Source organism: Euprymna scolopes, chromosome 19, assembly GCF_053919585.1.
Source record: "Euprymna scolopes isolate OS-2025 chromosome 19, ASM5391958v1, whole genome shotgun sequence".
NCBI lineage: Eukaryota > Metazoa > Mollusca > Cephalopoda > Sepiida > Sepiolidae > Euprymna > Euprymna scolopes.
The window spans coordinates 83,961,117-83,985,421 of record NC_136500.1 but is presented as its reverse complement, the minus strand read 5'-3'; the positions used below and the strand labels follow the sequence as shown (position 1 = coordinate 83,985,421).

General features: G+C 32.1%; 1 protein-coding gene across 1 annotated transcript in view; it reads left to right on the top strand.

Moving 5' to 3' along the window:
- LOC145239807 (2-amino-3-ketobutyrate coenzyme A ligase, mitochondrial-like) overlaps positions 1-23,525 on the top strand; it is a 47,660-nt gene extending 24,135 nt beyond the window's left edge. Inside the window, exons 4-12 of the mRNA XM_080103331.1 lie at positions 442-661; positions 3,331-3,427; positions 6,430-6,516; positions 9,373-9,455; positions 11,786-11,895; positions 12,980-13,081; positions 13,567-13,645; positions 17,988-18,035; positions 21,628-23,525. Coding sequence (XP_079959457.1) covers positions 442-661; positions 3,331-3,427; positions 6,430-6,516; positions 9,373-9,455; positions 11,786-11,895; positions 12,980-13,081; positions 13,567-13,645; positions 17,988-18,035; positions 21,628-21,737 — 936 coding nt within the window. The 3' untranslated portion in view covers positions 21,738-23,525. The remainder of the gene's footprint in view (positions 1-441; positions 662-3,330; positions 3,428-6,429; positions 6,517-9,372; positions 9,456-11,785; positions 11,896-12,979; positions 13,082-13,566; positions 13,646-17,987; positions 18,036-21,627) is intronic.
- The last annotated feature ends 780 nt before the right edge of the window (positions 23,526-24,305 follow it).

The following is a 24,305-nucleotide window of genomic DNA, read 5'->3' as shown; positions in this document are numbered from 1 at the left end:
ACCTCTGGCACATATTGAAAACTGAGGTTAAAAAGCGGAAACCTAGAAATTTGAGGGATTTGGAGAACTACTGCATTGAAGAATGGTCAAAAATCAGTGTTGATGCTTGTAAAAACCTTGTTGATAAATATCCCAAACGGTTACAGGCAGTTATTAAGAATAAAGGGCATGCTATTGACTATTAGTAAGAGAGGTATGAATAATTTTGAACTAGTGCCATTATTGTTTTTCTTTGTATAATGTTTCAAACTTGCATAATTTATTTATTTGTTGAGTTTAAATTAAATGCTTATGCTTGATTTATTGTTTGAAATCCCTTTAATATTGTCTACCTTCTGGTTTGAGCAATATTCTTATAGAAATCTCAAAGATCCGAGGGGTATGAATAATATCGGGCACAAGTGTATATATAATATTTTTTTTTTTTTTTTTTTTTTTTAGGACATCCATCGAGAACTTGAAGAGAAGCTGTCAAAATTCCATGGCCGTGAAGATACAATCTTGTATGCAAGTTGCTTTGATGCAAATGCTGGCCTCTTTGAGGTCCTACTTTCTGACCAGGATGCTGTACTGTCTGATGAATTGAACCATGCTTCAATCATTGATGGTGTACGACTCTGCAAGGCGAAAAGGCATCGTTATCTGCACAAAAACCTGGAAGGTCAAGATTTTTGGTTTCTGTTTCTTTTTCTTATCTTTCTTTTATCATTTTTGAAATAACTTTCATTCAGTTTATAGTAAAAATGAAAACTTTTGAAAATCAAGTAATACTGTATTTTTTTTCTTTTAATTTATATATATATATATATATATATATATATATATATAAAAAAAAAATTTTTTTTTAAATATATATATATATATATATATATATTTTTTTCTTTTTTCTGAGACTTTCGGTGGAGTCCATCCTAATTAAAGAAGAGTTTGTTGTCAAACGTGTTTTTTTTTCTCATTTAGTTGTGTACAAGTGTTTGCCCTAGAAGAGAAAACTGAACATCTGATTTCATTGATAATCATATCAAAATCAAATCTGGTTGCTGTGGATCACGTGGTTGTCACATAAATTTGAATACAAGTTTGAATGAATTTATTTCATAAAGTTAAAATGAAAACTTCTGAAAACCAAGTAATGCTGTAAGATTTTTATGGCAATCATCTGTGGACTCACAATCAGAATGAGGTAAAAAAATAATTTAAAAAAAAAAAAAAACATATTACAAAGTCGTCTATGATTAGGGCAGATTCCACTAAAAGTCTAAAAAAAAAGAAAAAAATTGATTTTCATTTTGATTAAGAAAAAAAAAACAATGTGGCTTAGCAGGACCTATGGAAATTCTACAGTTGTTGAAAATTTTAAAAAAACATAAATTAGATAAATAAAAAAACAAATAACAACGAATTAAAACAATTTTTTAGCAAATTTTTTTTTTTAATCTTTTAAAGCTAAAAAGAATTGATTTTTAAAAAAATTCAGATTTTTTTTTTCAATGAAAATTCAACACACAACACATTTTGTTTTTTGTTTTTTTCCTGAATAATTTTTTTATATAAATTAAGGGACAGATGTCAATTCACTTACACATTTTTTTTAATTTTAAAAAGAAACTATAATAAAAAAAAAAACTTAGTCTCCTCAATATGATTTTTTTTTTTTTTTTAAATTATAAAATAAAATAGCCAATTTGAAACTGTAAACGGACAGCCATGTTTTTTTAAGTTTTGGAGAAGAAATGGTTTTAATGATTTTTAAATGATAAAGAGTGATTGCAAAGGGAGGTAATTCGTTTCTCATTCATTAATGTTTGTGATGATGATGGTTTCTTTATGACACTGGGCGTATGGGCAAGTAAATTAATATTTAGATTTTTAAAATAGTGCAGTTCTGAAGCCCAACAGAATTCATCCTGGTGATTAGTTGTTACATTATCCTGGATCAAAAGGGAGAGGGATTTGCTATGCATATCATAAGCACTACAATAATTCTGTATAAGATAAAACCATTTTTATTGTACTAGCCTGGGTGCCCGGCATTGCCCGGGTGTTTGGAGGTGTGTTGAGCAAATAAAAAAATAAGACTGGTAGTAGGTAGGCAGGCTTGAACCCATGATGCAAAGGTGGGGGAAAAACAGTGAAAAAAAATTTGACTCCATGACGTGACCGGAAGTCTAAAGTGTTCAAATTTAACGTAGTTATTGCAGAAATGGCATTGCTTTTAAACCTCCCACGAAAGCAAATTAGACACAAGGTTGTTTTTAATGGGGGGTGGGGGATAACCAGCTCCCCCAAAAAGGGGGCACTCTGGCAGTATCCAAATAAATAGTAATTGTCTCAGTATGAAGGGTTTCCCCTACATTGACCAAGGACGAATTACAGAACAGATGCTACCTGGCCGGAAGGCCAGGCATTTGCGTTTGAATAGTTTTGCTTTATTTATGTGAAAAAGACAAATACACACTGGAGATGATGGCATGGTGGGAATTTTGTTTAACTTGATCAAAAAAAAGACAATGTCCGTTTGCGAATGCCAGATATTACGATCTGGGAAGTATGCGAAAACTTCTCGCGGAATTTAACCGATGTGAGAAGCCCGATGCAAAAAGCCTTCCGTGGACATGCACAAATGCTCATGCCCATTTTGCCCTTTATATAATAAATTTCTCTTAAACTACTGGGCCAACCTAGCTGAAATTTTGTATAGACTTTTGTTATAAGATGCAGCAAACTAATGTTTGATGCACAGTTATAGATAAATAGGGATTAGTATTTAATGCAAAAATGTATCCAAATTTAACCATATTTTAACCGTCAATTTGGAATAAAATGCTCATTCTAAGTCAACAGACTATAACTTTTGTCCATTTTTAACAGGTTAAAAAGTTTAGAACCTTGTATTAAACATTTGCTCACAGTGGTTTAAGACAGAACTCCTTACTATGGAATCAGTCGGACCAGATTAAACACAAGAAGGCAATCAATTTGGAGGAAGATCAATTTTTATTTAGGTTGTTCATATTGCCTATATTTTGCTGGTGGTGGTGAGAAGAATGAGGTTGTTGAAACTAGGCAACAAAGCATTAGCTCTTTATATCAAGTGGCTTCAAGCCTTATCTGGAGCAATTTTCATTAAAAAGAAATGTAAAAAAAAAAACAAAAAAAAGAACGTATTTTAGACCAGTAAATTTTATTTCAATGATAGAACGCAAATATTCGTGATTGTAAAAAAAAAAAAAATTTTTAATTAATCTGGATAATCTGGGAAGAAATGAAGTTTAATGTTTAGAACAAATGAAGGCAAATAAAAAAAAAAAATTTTTCATTTTTCAACAGATCTGGAGAAACAGCTTCAAGAAACTGCTGGACTTCGTCAGCGTCTCATAGCAACAGATGGAGTTTTCAGCATGGATGGAAATGTTGCTCCATTAAAGTAAGTCAAATTTGAGAATTTTTTATCACTATACATTATAACTAATCTTGTATAATGGGGGCAGGGGGTATTAAGTAAAGATTATTTAAAGAAACAACTAATCTTAATTCAAATCTACTCAGATATATTGCTTTCATGATGATCACATTAATTCATAGTTTCTCCATTACATAATTATTACTTCTTCCATATTTTTGTTGTCGCATTCCAACCAATGGATTTAAGCTTGTGTAACATAAGACAGCTTTTCCTAGAATAAGAAAGAAAAAAAACAAAGAAAAAAATGTATGCTCAAGTTGAATTTTGTATCTTGTTGGCCCTCAATTGAACCAAACCCCATCAATTATATATTATTCAATCTCTCTTCTACAAGTATTAATTCAAATAACTATATTGACTGTTAGGGCACTGGATTCCTCCCCGCTTTTTTTTTTTTTTTTCTATAGTCGTTAGATTTTTCATTTAGGCATGGGAAAGTTAGTAACACTTATCTCCTCTCTAATTTGAGATCAGCTTGGAAGTCAATTTCTAAAAGTTGTTCAACACATGCCAGCATGTAAAATGGATATTAAACTAAATATAATGATTCAAACTGTTGTGGCCTTGCAGGTCGATAATAAAGACAAACACAATGATATAATTAGCAAAACGTGTATTAACAAAAAATATATTAGAGAAGTATGTGTCCTGATTCTGGAGCCATAACTGTCACAAATCACTTTACTTCCTTCTCATTGCATGAAGATATGACACAAGATTAGAAGGTGGGGAGAGAGTCATGTCAGTGACCCTAAAGGAGGAGTACTTTGAGTAGCCCCGTCAGCATTCAGTTAGGGTGCCTCAATCACTAAGCAATAAAATTACTTTGTCCGAAACATGGGAGGCAAGGCCGGAGACTGTGGACCTTCTAGAACTACCCAGGACAAATGCCCCAGCCTAACAGAAATAACCATTTCTGCTAGACCGACTGTCAAAGTCGGGACCTCGACCGGCATGTGTTTGTGATTTTTACCCAATACCGAATGAATGGTGCAAGTTGCTGCCACAATATTTAGCTGTAATTGTATTTATTGTCTCTGGATAAGTCCATTATTCTACCAAATGGGTAGATCAGCTTACTTCATAACACATATTCACTGCTACTATTTGAGACATGACGCTCAAATGCTTTTAATTAAGATTGCATGATGCCAGAATGTGGAAATGCCAAATCCAAATATCTTCACTTCTACTATAAAAATTAGAAAATACAATTTTCCCTATAAGCATATAAAACTATTATTCTCAAATGTTTTAATAAAATCTTAAACAATATCTAAATTTATTAAAAAAAAATATTAATAGTTTTCTGAGCCATTTGTCTGAATAAACAATACATACACGTTTTAAGGATGGTTATTGTGAAAAGTTGCACAATTTACAACCTCACTTCTGAACTGGCATTTACTTAAGTCCAGTAGCAACTGAAAGTAATGCTGGGATAAAAAAAGCTGTTTTGAGGTTTTACTTTTACTGAAGTCTCGCCTACCCTACTAGTTATATTCAACATAATCACATTGTCGCACCAGTAGTTCTCATTAGATCAAAGTTAAGCAATGTTGAGCCTAGTCAGTACCAAATTGGTGACCATTTGGAAATACTGAGCATTCTATGTAGGAGGATGTCACCTCCCTACAAGAACTGCAAAAATCTGACATCGGTATCTACTCTAACAAGGATTTACAAGCGACTGGAAACCACTTGTGAATTTAATATTCCTATAAAACTTCCTCCTTTGGAGGAAGCCAGTTCAACCTCCTTAGAATGAATGCCACTTTGATCTGTCAGTCAGGATGCATACCCTACTAGTTACTTTATAATTTGAGGAAGAATATATGGATTCATAATATTCCCAAGTGTATTGATAAAAATGGTGCGGTGAATCCCCCACCCCCCTCAGCAAAACTACAACATTCTAAACCCATCACACTATGCCAATAGGATGTAGATGGCACTTTACTTTATGGTGAAGCTACCTTCTGTTGCCTAGGTGACATGCTGGTGGTGGTTGCACTATCACTTTACATCGCTGCTGTTGTTGCTTGAGGAACATTCAAAAAACTACAGCAAATCCTTATAAGCACATTTCCTTCAAGATTCAGAGCAAAACCCCTTGAAAACCTCTAAGTAAACTGAAATTTGGGGAATATTTATTACTTGATGTCTAATGCGTATTGTTTCATTAGAATCTTAGATATTTGAATTTTCGCAAAGAGCTCTCATTCTCATTCTACACCTTTGCATGAAAACAAAAGCTATCAATGACAAATTTAGAGAAATAAACTTCATTCGGTTTCATAGAATAAGATATGTGTCTTTTCACAGTTTGTTATAAAAAAAAAAATAGACTAATTCCTTAAAAAATTACTGACTCTTGATTATGAAAACTAAAATTCTATTGGTTTTTGTCCAGAATTCCCCCATATTAAAAAAACAAGAATAAAAGAAAATCATGATGAAACGAAAATATATTCCACAAATCATATAAATTGATCAAGTAGTTTTATTTTCGAATATAAAATCATTTTTAAGTAATTAATGAGAATGGTTCTTATTTAATGTATGTACCTGTCATGTAATAAAAGTCATATTCCAAAAATTAGGTAAATTTTTTTTACTAAAAAGAAAAAAAATTAAATTTTATGTCAATGGAGATCGAGAACCACCATGTTCTTTTAAAATGTGTTAAAATTCAAGGGTAACAAATCAATTCAACTACCAAGATTTTGTTTGTGTTTGTAATAATTAACTTTTTAATTGGTAAAAATTGTAAATTTTGATTTTCTTAGTTAAAAAAAACTACTTGATCAATTTATGATTTTTGGAATATGACATCTTCGTTCTGATATGAGTATGTCATAAGGATTTTTCTGCATTTTTGTTTTTTTTAATTCAGTCAAACTTTAGGAGCCATGTTTTATTTCGTTTCATTTTATGAACTTAACAAAATTATTTCTTTACAGAGAAATCTGTGACCTGGCCGATAAGTATAAAGCTTTGGTTTTTATTGACGAGTGTCATGCAACGGGTTTCTTTGGCAAAACTGGAAGGTAAGAAATAACAGCAAGGAAAGAACATTTTTTACGTTCCCCTAATTTCTTTAATTTGCTTTTCAGAATTCTTATTGATAAGATAAAATTAATATAAATTTAGTGTTGTGGCCATTGCAGGTGAAGTAATAATCAAAACAATGGAATAATTAACAAAAAGCGTATTAATAAAAGTATATTACAAAAGTACACGCCATGATTCTGGGCCCATAACTGCCACAAATCTATGTTTAGATGTAACTATTATTGTCTCTATATATGGCATAATCATATTGGTGCACTTATTCCCATTAGATCATCAAAGTTAAGCAACATTGAGCCTGGTCAGTACTAAAATGGATGAGTATTTGGTAATACCGGATGCTGTATTTACTTTAAAGCTCAGAGAGGGATGGCTATTCATACCCAAGACATGCTGCATCAAATAATGCAGCATCGCACACATCCATTATCATCATTGTTTCTAGGTAGGTCCATTACTTCTGAAATGGGTAAATCAGCTTATCCCATAACACTTGGATATGAATACAATAAATATGTAAAGGATCCGATCTCTAACTCTCCTAGATAATAATAATAATGTCATACAGGTTTTTCTGCTGTGTCACACGTCTTCAATTTAGCTAGACAAGCAAGTATTTCCAGACGAGATCAGAACTGAAATCACTCATGATCAGATTATTTTGATAGGTGGAATCCAAGTTTAGCATTACAAATTACAGAGAATTATTTGAGGATGGGGTCTATTGCCAAACGAATTATTTTGTGCTAAATAGTATTTTTTGTTTAAAAAATTAACCATTGTATGCGTAGAATAAAATATTGAAACCGATCATTTTGTTTACCTTATCGCCATCATGTAAATTGAAAAATAAAAATGTCAGCCTCTCCGTCTTCATAAGTGATTCTCTAATCTGATTGGTCCATTTTTTTCTTCAAGAGTGACCTGCCCATTTTTTTAAATTTTGCTATTATAACAATAATGATCAAGTAAAAGATTGAACTTTTTCTTAAAAATAAAAATCACTTTTATCATAATTTTGTTGATCCACCATTGTGGAGTGGAAGTGCCCAGTTTTTCATTTAACCAAGTAAAAATTAAAGTTGCTGAAATGAAATAAACTTTGTATTATTTGAATTCTTCAGGCTACTGTTCTCATCTTGAGTGTCATTTTCACATTTCAGTCGATGTAACCTCCGACCTTCTTCAGGTGTATCTTGAACTCAGGAATGTTTCTGTCAACTCGGGAATCTGGACGGAATTTTGAATGGATTCTTTTATTTAGTTCATGGAGGTAGCATGCTATCGTCAGCCATGACTGGATAGAGGTTCTAAGTAAATCACAATTGTATGACCTCTATCCAGTCATGGTTGATGGAACGAGAACATGCTACCCCCATGAAGTAAATAAAGAGTTCCGTCAGACATTTTGTCCAGATTTCAGAGTTCAGCAAGATATACCTGAAGAAGGTCAGAGGTTACATCAACTGAAACTTTGTAAAAATAACACTCAAGCTGTGAACAGTAGTTCAAAGAATCCAAATACAAATAACCAATCATCATCTCCAAAAATTAAGAAACATAAACTTAAATTTTTAAATACTAAACAATTATAGATAGCAAAGTAATGAAAACTAGTGGGACCTGTGGAAATTCCACAGAGGACTGATTCATATGTAATATATTAATGTTGGCATTCTGTGAATGTTCAGCATAAATGGAGATGCTCTGATATTATTGTAGCTTTTTTGTTAAAACTGCAAAAGTATTTATCTAGCAAGGACGCCCATCATAGCCCGGTCGTAAAGTACGCTGAAATATATTTTAAATCTTGCAGATTTTGTATATATTATTATAGAGTTAATGTTCTATCGATTTTTATATATTATAAAGTTGCAATTTCAAAAATAAAAAAAAAAATACTTCCATATGACTGGGTGCATCAACTTGAATCAAAATCGAAACCAAAACTTATGGAAAAATATATATATAACTTGAGTTCCTTCAGCGATAAACAAAACCGAAACCAAAATTTAAGGAGAATTCTTAGTAAATTTATTATTACAAAAAATAGATGACTTAAGTGTTATCAGCTGTAATCGAAACCAAAACTTATGAAGAATTCTTGGTAAAATTATTTATTACAAGAAATGGAAGTCCATAACAAGACAGTCACTCGGATGTAAGTGCGACACACAAAATAAATAAGACACATGCTATCCTATTATTATATAAATTATTGGAATAAAACAAACATGAAATAAACGAATAAGCAGTGACAGAAAATTGCAGTTTACGATAAAATTAATTTTCAAACTTCTACACTATCATTTTTTTTTTTTTTTTTCACTTTTTGTAAGGATACTTATTTCTGAATAATACATCAGTTTTTACTTGGAATACTATTTTGACATGTGTCTGATACTATATAAGCACCAAATTATTATCATTTTTTGTTCAATGAAAAACTTGTTTTTGTTTATATATTGTCTTAATGTTTTTCATGTTGTTGTGGCCATGTCAGTTATTAAAGTGATGTTTTGAGACAAAAGGACAAATATATGAAAATAAATTTGAATGAAAAATCTGAGGTGTAGATAAACAGTAATATCTATTGATATATTTATAATCGATAAAAGAATTTACTTTTATACTGAGGACATTTTGAAGAGCAATGTTCCACACACACACGTCCATTGCAAGGGACATAACTCTTTTCAAAATATCTTTGAGGCAAATGCGACGAGAGCAAAAGTTATTCTTTTTAAAATACAAAAATGTTTCCATATTTATTTATCTTTTATTCTTTTCATCTAACACATTTAATATGTATCTCTACTCATCACTCGTTACAGAGGTACTGAAGAATATTTTGGTATAGAGGGCCGTGTTGATATTATCAACTCTACCTTAGGAAAAGCTCTTGGAGGAGCAGCTGGTAAGTAAAAAATCCTATCCAGTACTGTAAAGACTTGTTGAGCCAAATTTAGACTTAATTGTTGTGAGATTGAAATTTAAACCAAGATGAAGAATAAAGATTTAGTTGATTTTGAATGTTACATCATTAAATCATAGTCAAGGAGTAAACAACAATGTACGACTTGCAAATCTTAGCTGTGATCGGGCATCAGTAGTTTGGACTATTCATCACTAACTCAGCACACGCAGTCAGACAAAAACATGTTCTACTTTTCCCTTTAGGTTTATAAAAAATACTAGCCTAGATGCCTGGCGTTGCCCGGGTGTTGGGAGGTGTATGTTGAGCAAAAAAAGTGGTAGCAGGCAGACTCGAACCCATACCACAAAGGAAGAAAAGAATGTGAAAAAGAAAACGTAACGTCTTTGCCATTGCATCCATTGCCAAACCGGAAGTGGTAAAGGTTTAAATTAAGGCTAGTCAGTCAAAAAGAGGGTATGACTTTCGAAAATATCGGCGGAAAAAGCGACCTGTCCCTGTAGAAAAGTGCACAGTCGAGCGTGAAGGAATTAATATTTTTAGCCAATTTTTTGATATTCGGCGTCCGAAGGGTCGAACTTCAAAATGATACCAATCTGGTGAAAATTTGTTGCATCTGTCAAAAGTTTTAGGCAAACATACATGCATACATTTTAAACAGGTGAGATTCATATTATAGATGGTCCCATGCAGCATACCTACTAAAAAATTCCCTGAAATTTTGATAATTATAGAAAGTAGAAAGTGTACTTTTGGTTCTCTCTCTTTTCATCCTTGACTGAAATAAATAGTTCCTTATTTAACGTCTTAACTCAGAAAAGCTATTCTTTTATATTTTGAACATAACTACTAAAACACAAAATAAGATTTAAAAAAAAAAAAAAAAAAGCAGGACTTCTCACACTGCATAAAACATTAAAAATTCTCAAGACTAATGAGAAATTATTGGCAAAAGAGAATAGAAAGTGGATCTTGAGTTTACTTTCCACAGTTGTGTAACTCTCACTTCCCTTATTTTGTTCTTTAGTTCTTGCATTAGCAATGTTTCTGACAAAGGAGGAAGAATTGTTGTTTTCTAGGTCTGAATCTATCTGTATAGCACTTATTGTTGGCTAGGTTTTGACCTTGAAGTTTTTTTTTTTTTTGAAGCTTCTTGCATCAAGTGGCTTCATTTTTTTGTCTGGAGTGATTTCCATAAAAATAAAGTTAAATGCAAGGAACATTAAATTATAACAAAAATATCAGTTATTTTCTTGGAATGATTTAAAGGGGGCTTGAAAATGTTACATATGGATTTATTTTTTATTAAATGACTCATTAACCACTGTTCTTGTTTTATTTTTATTAAGAACTGTGTGTTTGTGATACTTCTGTGTGAAAACTGAAGAATATATTAATGAGTTATAGAGAAAAATTTTGTTACCTCTGCCAAGGAGGTTATGTTTCAGTTTTTGTTTTTGCACAGTCTAGCTTCCGCATTGTATGATCAGTCGTCAATAAATTTAGTCAAAATATTGGTCATGCTCCAACTTAGAACTAATTTAATTTTGGGATAGCTAGGCCATAGAAAAGGTAAATCACCCTTGTGGCAATAACTTTTGTTTCTGTCATAGAAATTCACTACTTGACCGATATTGTAACCAATGAACTTCTGCACTTTATTTAACCATGAAAATATTCAGTCACTGTTGAAATTTTATTAGAATTTCAACTGATTTTTCTAAGTGATTTGATTTATGTATCTGATGTTTGATAATAATAATCGCCATGCAAACATTTCAGTCAGATCAGATAAAAAGAAATTTTTTCGTTAACATTTCCATGGAATAACTTCGGGAATACTTTGTACAATATGGAGAATTAAGGCCCAGATAAGACTTCATCCTGTTCTTATGCTATGAGCAAAGGTTTGCAGGTTGACTTGTATGACAATAAATTCCCACATTTTTAATATCGACTTTGACCTTGAAAAATTCTATCATGATTGAAGTTTTAATAGAATTTCAATTTCCGTTTTTTTTTTGTTTTTTTTTTTTTTTCTTTCAAACTTGATGTATGAATGATGTTTCAAAACAGTAACCATCATGTAATATTTCAGCTTCAGCGGATAAATAGTTTTACAGTTATCAATGTTTCTATGGCATAACTTTGGGGATATTTCATATAATATGGAGAAGTAAAGCCAAGATGAGACTTTGAGTTATTCTTACATTGTCAAATATGAAGTTTAACAGCTGACTTATATTTGTGTTTCAAATGTGTTTTTCTTTTTTCTTTTCTTTTATTCTTTAATCTTGTATTTTTCATTCCAGGTGGTTATACAACTGGTCCAAAGTCATTGATTAACATGTTACGCCAACGTTCACGTCCATACCTTTTCTCAAATACTTTGCCACCACCTGTCGTTGCCAGTGCCAGTAAAGTAAGTTTGTATATAAAAACTAGCTCCATTCTATACATGTTGTTTATTTGACAAATCAGTTTCTTTGTTTTTGTTTTTTTTTTTCTTACTGAAAATTATAGGATAGAGTTTATGAAATTAGAAACATGAATATCCTTCATATGTGTAGATTATGTTAATAGAAATGAGGGAGATGGGAAGCAATAATTTATGCAGGAGCATTTTGTCTGTGTGTGAGTTTGTTCCTATGAACTTTGAAATGGCTGGGACGATTTTTTTTTAAACTTTACGCAGATGTACTTTATGTGTCTGGGAGTGTTCTCCGATATATTTTTTGTCAGAATACTCCTGATAAGGGTTGAAAATTGATTAAAAAAAAAAAAAATCCTATTAAAGAAGTTCGATTTTAACCAAATTAAACATTAATACAGTCTAACATCACAAGTGCATTTTAGAAGTTTATCACCGTACAAGCAGACGGGCCTGGCATATAAAATCAACAGTAGGTTCTTTGATAAAGCAGAGGCATGTTTGAAATAAATATTTCTGTTTATAACACAGTTGAACCATGATGTTTAACTTTTGCATTTTAACCATTAATTCACGCCATTCTATAAAAATTTTATAAACTCAACCATAGGTCCTCTGCAGTGCAATGTAGTTCACGAGGAGACATTGTGGTGGATCCCCTTACTAGAGCAGGCAATCAATCGATTTGATTGAAGCATTGCCAATTTCGCCAATTTTGATAAAATTATTGGAAGTGTGGAACATTCGTTGATCCTCATTTAATCCCAGGTAATGTCGGGTCTCCTTGCTAGTATATCATATTTACAAGTACTTTAATGGAATGTGCTTTGAATTTGCTGCTCTGGTGCCCCCTAAACATGAATTACCAACCAACCCGACACTTAGCAAAATCCCACCCCTTCACTGATGCCGGAGAGATTTCTGTTCCAATAGCTTCTTCCCTCAAACAACTAGCCTTTACTTTCTCTTTGGTCATCTTCAATAAATAATTTACAATAAGCGTTGCGTTTTGGTATTAAATAATCCAGAAAGACTTAAGTCTAATTTATTCTCAAACCATTCATTTATTTTCCAGGCTTTGGACCTAATCATGCAAGATGACAGCCTGACTGGTCGAGTATTGTCAAATACGCAACGTTTTCGAGCACAAATGGTTGAAGCCGGATTCAATATGGCTGTAAGTTTATAAAATTCTTCTCCTGTGAACTAAACCTACTACTTCAACTGTTCTACATCTACTAATCCAACAACTCTCATCCATTCTTTCAATGTCGCCCTACCATCAAGTCTACTCTTGGTTCATATCTCATTATTCTCTCCAGATTCTTCCTCTGAGGTCATCAGATCTAAGCCTGTCTTTAAGATTCACATTACACACCCATCATATCATTTCTCTCCATGCAACGCATATCCTCAACTCTCACTGGCCAGGTTTCACTTCTATACATCACACTGCGTATGCATGTCTGATAAGCTCTGAAAATAAATATTACAAATATTTCATAGCTGTTCAGTTGAGAATCTTAGATTATGTCGATTGATTTTGGTTAAATGTGTTAGAAAATCAGTTTTATTTTATTTTTATTTTTTTTTTATGCCAATAAACGAAAAATGACCTCTTCTGATTTTCTTTTTTCTTTCATTAACTTTCAAATTTTCCAGGGAGATCCTGATCACGCAATATGTCCCGTGATGCTAGGAGATGCTCGTCTAGCATCAGAGTTTGCAGACAGAATGTTAAGTAAGTTGTGATTTATGAAAAGCAATTTTAAACCATGTTAAAAGTATGAAAATATAGAAAATATTTGTAATTTTTTTATTTTTTTTTATTTATTTATTTTTTTTTTTTTTAAATTTATAATTACCGTATATACCCTTTTTTTGTTTTATTTTACTTCAGTCGAAGTTCTCAGAAATCAAGTGGCCCACTACCTGGGGCTAACACTTGAACTCTATATGAGATACATAGATATTCGAATGTTCCACTTAAGTTCTTTATTTCTCAAACACTGAGTTAGTAAAGAAATTGAGAACATAATTTTCCTCTCCCCAATTAACCATTTTTATAAGTTGTAGTATATCTTTCATGTTGGTTTCATGGTCGTACTGGATTCCAGGACAAGAATTTATCTAGTCTGGTGGAGTATCCAGCTTCGTACTATTACTTGAGGTAATATCACTTGGAGAAGGTGCACCATTCCTCGGAAAAGTAGCCGTGGTGAGATGTTATGTGGGCTGCAAATACTATGTGATTTTGAATATTTGGTCAGGGTTTACTTCTATGGAAAAAGTATCCTCATGCCAGATTATTCTGACAAACTCCTGTACAGAGAGACCTTAGACACTCGAGGATAGTGTCTCGTAGGCATTCAAGTTTTCCCCAGTAAGCATTCATACTTGTGTATAAGTCGATGTGTATTTTAAGACCAAAAATTGTTGTTTTAGATATTACCTGTGTATAAGTCGACTGTAGATTCTAGATAAGTTAAATGGTTAGTCTCCTGGCTCTTTCTTGCACAGATAATTTCCTTGTGTTTTTTTTGTAAGACATATTATAAATTGTTTCTCGGCATCCGCAAGTGATAATACATGCATTTACACAAATGTGGTCTTTATATCGAACCAACCCGCTGCCCACTTACATGCAACGAACACAAATGTTGCTAATCAGACATTCTGATCAATGACCTGCTGTAGATTCCAAGCGCAGTTATTGTTTTTAGACATAATTTATGTCATGTACCATAATAACATAAACATATACATTACACAAGCCATAATATACCATAATAATATGAACGGATGCATTAAGTGCCATTAAATATTTGTCATTAAATTGTTAATAAATAGATAATATTGCCATTAATAGGATAGTGAACTTTGGGGAGAACGACATATTGTAAACACTACATTTTCTAACCTACTAAAAAAACCCGTCATGTCATCAACGAATGCATTATATCAAACTTAAGCCTATAGCCACGTCTAGTGTGAACATTGTAAGAGCTATTCCAATTATTATTAAGCCTCCCACTGAAAAACCGTGTATGTGCTCACATGCTGGGAAACCAACAGCAGTGGTGGACGAAAGGAGTGTGACTCAGATTATTGATATATACAGAGTGTACAAACAAAATGACGTTTATTTTTATGTTATGATCGAACACAGTCACTTTTTAACATTTCCAAAAACATTTCTGTATAAGTCTACTCCCCCTTCCAAAAAAAAAATAACCTTAAAATTATCTCCCTGAAATTTGACTTACACACAAGTATATACAGTACATAAATTTTTCGGATGACAAATTTGTGTAATTTTTCTTTTTTCCAATTTGTCAAAATCCACAAAGAATATTCTTGTAAAAGGATTAAGTTTGGCTGTGCGTCTCAAACGATTTTTCGTTAGTATTTCAATTTTTGCTGCTTATTAAGATACAATCAATGGATCAATTATTTTTATTTTTTATTTTAAGCAAAAGCAATATTACACACTCAATTGTCATCCCGAAAATAGTAATATATCCAAAAATTATGAAAAATCATTGAGTAGAAAGTTAAAAGTAATTTTTACTGAAAATTGGATAAAATCGCATTCTTCTTAGCCGTTATAAAGTAGACAGTAGGAGTCTACACACAGGGGACATAACTACTATATGAATATTTCAGATTACTTGTGTCATGGCTGCAATATTTGTTGTCCATAGCAACAGACTTTTTTTTACTAAAAACACAATAGCAGTTTTTCTACTTGATGAATTTCCGTAGTTTTTGGATATATTACTATTTTCGACATGACAATTAAGTATGTAACATTGTTTTTGTTTAAAACTATACATTTAAAAAATCGATTTGTCAACTAAATCTTAGCAAGCACCCAGTTTTTGTGCTTGTTTTTTGTTTTAATTAAATACCTAAAATGTGACATAAAAAAATACCTGAAATGAGGAAGGTCATGGTGAAGTATTTAGTAAAGTAAATGTATAGGGGTAATATCTTTAACCTTATGCCACCTAAGAAAACTACTACTGGGACCAACAAAGAAAGGTGATACTCACCAATAGTCAAGAAGAAAATAGTACGACAGGCCTATACATGTAGGAATTTAGATGACCTGTGTAAATTATGTCTGAATGAGAAATTCATTATCCTAAATTTTAAAGAACTCCAAAATTTATTAACCTGTAGATGCAAAATAGCAAACAGATGCATACAAAAGATAAATGCTACTTTAGGATGACACATAAAAAAAAATTAAAAACCAAAGGATGCATTTATAACCACATCATGAATGATAATTATAATAATTAATAAATAAACCAGTATAAACAAAAATATAAGCAGACATATCTAAGCACACACAGGTTAAAACTAGATCAACTTTTTATACACAAGGAAATATGGCGCATTCCATCCAAAAATAAACAAAGAAAGGGGTAAAGTACAGGTCAAGTGAACCTTTGCCTGATGAACTATTGACTGCTTAGAATAAGAGTGAGAATAACAAAAAATCTTATTGGCTAGCAAGAAAATTTAGCATCACATGTATATATAAAAATGCTCAGTAATATTCAATTCACAAGGATGAAATCTGGAAAATCCTGTGTAGCTTACTTGCTATATATATTTTCTATTTTCATAACTTACTATCTACTCGCGTATTGAGTACTGTTTAAGTAAATACTTAAACTCAATACATAAAATCATTTTATATATATATATATATATTTTTATATTTTGTGTACAGAAAGTTGTTAGTTGAAACAGATCATTGGTACCGTCGGTTTCAAGCCCGATAATAAGGCCCGTTTAAGGTATCCTTATCAAACTCTCTTCAGCCAATATTCGTCTATCTTATAACCGGAAAATGGCCTACATAAATGCAATTGCATTTCAGTATTGTTTGTAATGAAAAAAAATCATAAAGAGCTTGACTCCAGAACAGCGTTTGCAAATTACAAATAATATGATCAATTTACTGAGAGAAACATTTAATAAACAAATAATTTCATAAAATGGACCTGTCAACTGGCCACCTTGTTCATGCAATTTAACCCCATTAGATTATTTTCTTTGGGAAATGTAAAGTCCCATGTCTACACTGATAAACCAGACAGTAAACCACTTTGACACCTTATTGCCGAAATACAGCCTAATTTAATGCAGAATATATATATATATATATATATATATATAGATATATGTATAGGCATGGCTCAGAGGCTAAGGAATGAGGGTGGAGATTTGGTTTCGATTCTAGCTGATGGCACTCAAGTCGTATATATATTTTTAGTTTTGATCTCGCTACTATATATTATGTTTAATAAACATAATACATATGTAATCTACATGAATTATAAAATATATTTAAGCATATCTTCCAACCGGGCAACATCAGGTGGCCTACTAGTTCACTACCTCTAAAAAAAAAAAAAAAAAAAAAAAAATACACTTTACATATTAAAAACTCACACGTACAATTATATATCCCTATTCAAATCCTCATATATGCCAAACATATGACACAGTTAACCATTAAATTAAAACCTTTAAAAAATGTTAACATATAAATACATATGTCACCGAATAATCTCTCTGGCTCCAATTTCATGGATGCTCATATAAAGACAAACACACAAAGGACTTTCAATAAAATAATGAACTTAGTATTTTCAAATTGGTAAATGCCCGAAGATGGCAAGCTTCTTGTGAAGCACATGTAATTCGGAAACTTGAAGAAAACGTTTTACATAAATATAATGTCACTTGAATTCGATAAAGTAGGATCCAAATCAGAAGAGATTCTTTTGTTGCCATTTTGTAGGCTTTTCTGTAAAAAAAAAAAATTAGATTTATTTTTTTGACATGATCATAAAAAAAATTTTTTTTTCATAAAAATTAAATGCAAAAGAAAAAAAAAATCACATTTGAGCATCAAATACTAAAAATATAAATAGGAATGAGAGGGCGGGGGTCTTTAAAAAAAAATAATTTTTTTAATTTTAATGTTGGTGGTTTCACTCTTTTGAATCCACAATATTTTTTCTTTCATATGTATGTAATATATTTATTTTGTTTATTTAAAGGTCGTGGCATCTATGTCATTGGGTTCAGCTTTCCGGTTGTTCCTAAGGGTGAGTATTTTTTCTTATCAGAATTTGTCTCATTAACCTGAAAAAAAAATTTAATTGTTGCTGAATTTTTTTAATGAGGATTGATAATTTGTATTATTCAGTCTACTGTTCTCATCCTGAGTGTCATTTTCCCAACATTTCAGTCGATGTAGCCTTCCGTAATCAGCTCAGAATTTTGTACGGCACCCTTTATTTAATCCACAGGGGTAGCATGCTCTTGTTTTATCAGCTATGACCGGATTGAAGTCTTAAGTTATTCACTATTGTATTTTGAGTATCGCCCGCACTGAAGATTGAACCTTCAACCACAGGAAGAATGTAACTTACAACCGAATTTCACCAAATACTTTATCCGTTACACCAAAGATCTTTGCGGATACACCTGAAAAAGGTCAGAGGGTTGTTGAGCAAAACCTGAAAATAGCACTCGAAATGAAAACTGTAATCCGGATAGTACAAATAAATGTAATTGTAGATTTTGTGTTGAAATCTTTCTTGCTGATACGTTTTTCAAAGAATACGGTTTAATTTCTTTTTCTAAATTTAAATGTTAATGCTAAAAATAAAAGTTAATAGTTAAAAGGCATTGTGTTCATTTTTTTTTTTATAGAGTATCTCCTTTGATAAAAGATTATCCAAGTAAAGTTCAAATTTAATTGAACTTGAACAGCAAGAAATCCTTAAAATGTTTGTTATATATTCATATCTTTTGTTGATAATAAATGTAAGTCACCTTCCAAACTTTCACATTTGAATATGACCAAGTATAACTCGAGATTTTTAAAATGGGTTCATCAGTGTAATGATCAGCACAAAAGGGGATAATCAAGTAGAAATTGACTTGCGACAGGATTTATTCTAGGTTGCTTGAGCTGGCTCCTTCCAATGAATTTACAGAGTTCCAAATAAGGACCAACCAATGCAAAACTATGCTCATTTGCCAAAATGAACTCTCTTCATTGCACAAAATAACAAGATTCTCTCTTGCGTGCGGAATGCTCTGAGTTCAATCACTGAAGAACGACATGCAGCATAATACTCACTCTTTTGCTTCGTAAACCTGTATGACAGGTAGGATGTTTAGCAAAAATAAGAAAATTGGAAAAATAAAAGTTGCTCATAGAGATAAAAACTTGTAAAAATCTCATTCCAAAAACATTTTGATATACTTACGTATCAGGCAAAAATAAGTATCCTCACTAAAAATTAGGAAAAGCTGAGAAATTTGATTAACATCCATTTTAAGAAAAATCTTAATGTTTGCCAAAATGACAAACTAAATTATCTCCCCCTGCTTTCATATAACTCTTCAAAATTCTGATAAACTGTAATTTAAGATAAAATTGATTTTTATTTTTAATTAAATTGATAGTTTTTCCTAATTTTTAGTGAGGATAGTTATTTTTGCCTGATGTGTAAGTATATCAAAGAGGTTTTATTTGAAATGCAATTTCCGTCTGTGTCTTTATCTGTGTAAGCACTAAAACTTATTCTTGACTGACGCCAGGAATTCTGCTATGTTACTAAAATTAGTCTTACAATCTTCTAGAAGGTTCAAAACTCTGGGTTTTAGAGTGCAGTCACCCAGCAGTCAACTTTGTCTTGGAACAAAATTACTCTGCTTCCTGTGTTATTTCTTTTCACTTTTCGATCCCCTCTCCTTCTCTTTTACAAATATACATTCTCAGATCTCTGGTCACATGAACCCTCACAAAGAAAGGAAATAGCATTATTTGAAAAATCTGTTTGACATGGTTTTTGAAGAGTGAAGATGAAAAGATATCAATATATCAAACAATTGGCTGACACATCCCTTTTTTGTTTTCCCTCTTTATTTGTGCCTAAATCTAAATGCAAATTCCATGAATTCTTTCCTAAAACTGCCGGCATGTGGAACTGTTCCACTGGTCTGCTTTCCAGCTGACTACAATATGGTCTTCAAGTCCAATGTAAACAAATTCTTGTTGAGTCATCCTCTTAAATAATTAAATGCTATCTATTTTCCACCACTAACGATTATTATGCTTTTATGCTAATGACCATCGTAGACTCATAAACCCGTATCCTCGAGTGGCCTTCAGGCCTTGATAAGTGTTGATTCCCTTGTTAAAGAAAAAAAAGTTAAACTGATTTTCTCTTCAATAATGTGTGCCTGATAAGTAAGTATATCAAAGAGTTTTTATTTGGAATGCAATTTTCATCTGGGTTCCCATACTACTTATACATTTTGTGACCTAATCTTTAAATTGGATTATGTATTTAAATCAAAATTTAAATATTTAATTTTAGACTGACGAGATATATGTTTTTTTTTTTTTTTTGTTTTTATATTTTGTCGCCGAAGTAAAATAAAACATGATTCCCACAAGATAGGCTAATACAGTAGTTGTTTTGAACTGAGCAAAAATCTACTAATGTATCCTCCCCTTTAAAACTTGCAGAGACTTTACCAGCTAGAGATTTCGTCAAGTCTATTTTTAGACCGGATTGTGAAGTAGAGAGGAAGAGTAGGGACCGGAAGTGGTATCACTTCCCCTTTCCCTTTCTAACTGGACACTGGCGGAAATCGCTCTTTTCGGTTTGGGTCGCCGACCTGTTAAGAGGTCTCTCTCCTCGTGGGAGGAGGGGGGTTGACTTCTTCCCCTCATGCGAAAAAGGAGATACGGATACACGACCCGCGGACAACGCGACTCTTCTTCTCCAATCATGCGAGAGAATGCGATTAATTTACTTTGTCATGAAAGAGACGATGACTTTTTCCCCATCATGCGAAGGAGATGCGGATGTACTGACATGGATGATGTGATCCCTTATCCCTCACGAAAGAGACAGATATATAAAGTGTGAGTAAGAAAAGAGAACACGTGAATTTGCTATTTCAAACTTTTTCCCACCGAAGGAAATATCTTGGATTAACTGCGCCGTTGACGAGTTGTGAAACACACCAGCAAAAGAAAAAAGGGGGGGGCAAAATAGACCTATAAGTGCAAAGACTTTGATTACCTCCCCCCCCACCCAAAGACTTTCGCTCATTTCATAGATATACTTCAGATTCCATAACTTTGAATACATTTCTTTTTCTTTCGTTAAACTCTTCTTTTTTTTATCTTAAATAAATCTATCTTTGTATCATTTGGAAAAGTGTCTGTTACCTCGTTATTTCATCGCGTTTTTATTGTGTTCGTCCTTGTATCTCTATCCACTTGTTTTATTTTTTTGCTGCATCACATATGCGATAAAGAGAAAAATACTTGAGTTTTTGCTTTTCCATACATTCCCTTATACCCCCCCCCTTTTGACAACGTGTTACAAAGGTAAACGATATTTGCTTTTATCATCAAGTTTCCGTTCATGACCCTACGTTATAAATTGCCTTACCACACCTTTTATCGCATATGTAACAATTTAGAAATTTTAAAAGAATCAGAATTGGTAATTGTATCGGAGTTGGGAAAAATATTGGAATTGTTCTATCACTAATACATAGGTATTTCCAGAATACATGAAAGAAAAAAAAAAAATATGTTCAAAGTAAAGTATTTTTATTTGCTGTAGGATAGAATTTTTCACTTATTTTTTTTTTATTTTCCAGGTAAAGCCAGGATTCGTGTGCAGATTTCTGGTGCGCACACGACAGATGAAATTGATCGTGCAGTGATTGCATTCAAACAAATTGGAAAGGAATTGAACGTCATTGAATAGCAAAAAAAATAGTATCAAAGATCTTTCTAATTACTTTTCAGAAATATTGACTACAAATAATACGAATCTCAGATTTTTATCACAAAACTTTTCCGTTCAGTTGTAGTACAGGGACCGTTTCAATATCTCATCCATTTGATGTGGTTATCGATAAAACAGATTATTACCAGATAACAAATGCAATTTATCGGTTGGATTATTCTGACGATTATTCTCATCATGGTTTTTATTCTCACAAAATTTCCACCAATGTAGCCTCCGACCTTCTTCAATTGCATCTTTTAGAACTTGGGAATCTTTATGCAATTAGTTTAACTATTCATTTTTACCACAAGAGTGGTCATTTAGTCAACTATAATCATATAAAATTGTGTTATTAGTTGTTATCATCTGTTAGTTTCTGACAAAGGGGGAAGAATTGCTGTTTTCTAGGTCAGAATCTATCCATCTAACACTTATCGTTGGTTAGTTTTTTACCTTGAAGTTATAGGTTTTTTTTGGGGGGGGGGTTTAAACTTCTTAGTGGCTGAGCGATTTTTTAAAAAAAAGTAAGGTTAGACAATACACATTTATTTCATTTGTTCCAACCAAGGGTTTCCCTTGATCCCAAACCTATCAGATTCTAGGCTATTGTTGAGATGGTTTGTTTTCTGTTTGCTAACGGTCCACCCTCCCAGCTTTTCTCTTCTCACCCCTCTTAGAAAACATTAATTTATTATTGTTCAGGCATTATTTTTGTAGGCCAGAGCGCACCTCCTCTGAGACGCTGGCTTTTAAAATCCAAGTTTGCCGACCTTGTGTGACATCTTTCTACCATAAAAGGGAGATAAACAATGCAGTATAAATTTAGGGGACAAACTGGTTTTAACGTTTCTATTCTGATACTAGAGAACTTTGTCTTTTCTGTCATCAGTCAATGATGGCAAAATCTTTCAAGACCTGAGGCAATTTTTATTTTTGTCTCATCAGTGCTCCTTTTTGAGGCATTGGGTTTTTTTTTTTCTCACATTACAAACGAACTTTGTGCTTAAAATAATTTTTTTTTTTGGGGGGGGGGTATTTTAATTCTCGTGACAATTGTTTAATAATAATATACATATATACAAACTCGTAAAATAGAGAAATAGACATTTTCATGATGAATACAAACAGCAAAGATTAAAGATATTGGATTGATTGCTAATCAATGCCTTCTACCCGGTCATGGCTGACAAAATGAGAGCATGCTATCCCCATGGCTTAAATAAAGAGTTCTGTTGAAAATTCTATGCATATTCCAGAGTTCGTCAAGATACATCTGCGGAAGGCCGAAGGTTACATCAGCTAAGCTGTTTTGTGTGAAGAACACTCTAGATGAAAATAGTTATTCAAATAATACAAATTATCAATTTTCATCTCCAAAATTCACAAACATAATATTAAAAAGTAAATTAGAATTTTATTTCAGTTTAATACCAACAATTCAATCTAAAATTGGAAGAAAACCAAATGAGATGGATGAGGTATTCCAACAGCCTCTATACTACAATTGAGTCTACTTTTTCGTTTAATTTTTAAGGAATTTATATTATTTTTTAACTTTTACATAACTAAACTATGGAGGCTGAATCTCACAATTTTATAGCAACTTTGGTCTCAAGACACAATAAAATGTGATTATTATTTTTTTTTTTTTTTACCCAAACAATGGAGTTTGAATCTCAGAAACTTCAACCATTTGAAGTTTTCACCTGCTCTTTTTGGGCTGCTTTTATTGAAAATAAAAATAGAATCTCTATTTTTAAAGAACCGTCTTTCAAAGAGTTTTTCTTATTTGGTTGTCCAGAATGTTTGTGCCAATTTTTAGTAATTCCTGTTTCGACTCATTAGAACATGTCAAATTATTGATACATTTCTAGTTAGAACACACTAGAAGCTATTTCTTTAGAAAGTTAAAAATTATTTAACTTGTGCTAATTTTGGAATCCTTTAAAAATGGGAGATTGTAACACCTATTTTAAGCACTTGCTGCTTTTCTATTTCCATAATTACAAAAATGATTTGCAAACAAAGATATGTGCAGTGTACAATGAAGATGTTTTAGCTGACATCACAGAAGTCGTTCACATTTTAGAGCTGGAGAATTTAGTTTTAAAGGAGAACACTGAAGCAGACCATACCTTTCAGATGGTAACTGAATCAAGACATTAATTGAAATCAACCCACATTACACAACACAAGAACCAGCTGAAAGTCTTAACATCTCAAAATTCACAATTCATAAGCATTGGATAAAATATTTAATGGAACATATACACACATCAACAGGGAGAAGGATGATCAACAAATATTTCACACTCCTATATTTTTATTGTCATCAAAATCCGTGAAATTGACCTGGAGGAAGCTTCACATGCCTCCATGCAGTAACTTAGTCCAAAATATGTTATTCTACGTTGCACTCTAGAGAACCTAATGTTTTGTTTATACAATTATTTTATATTAACTTATTTCCAGTTAACAAAGAAAAACATTAAGAAATTTATGTGTGGAGTTTGAACTACAGACCACGTCATGCAAAAAAAATAA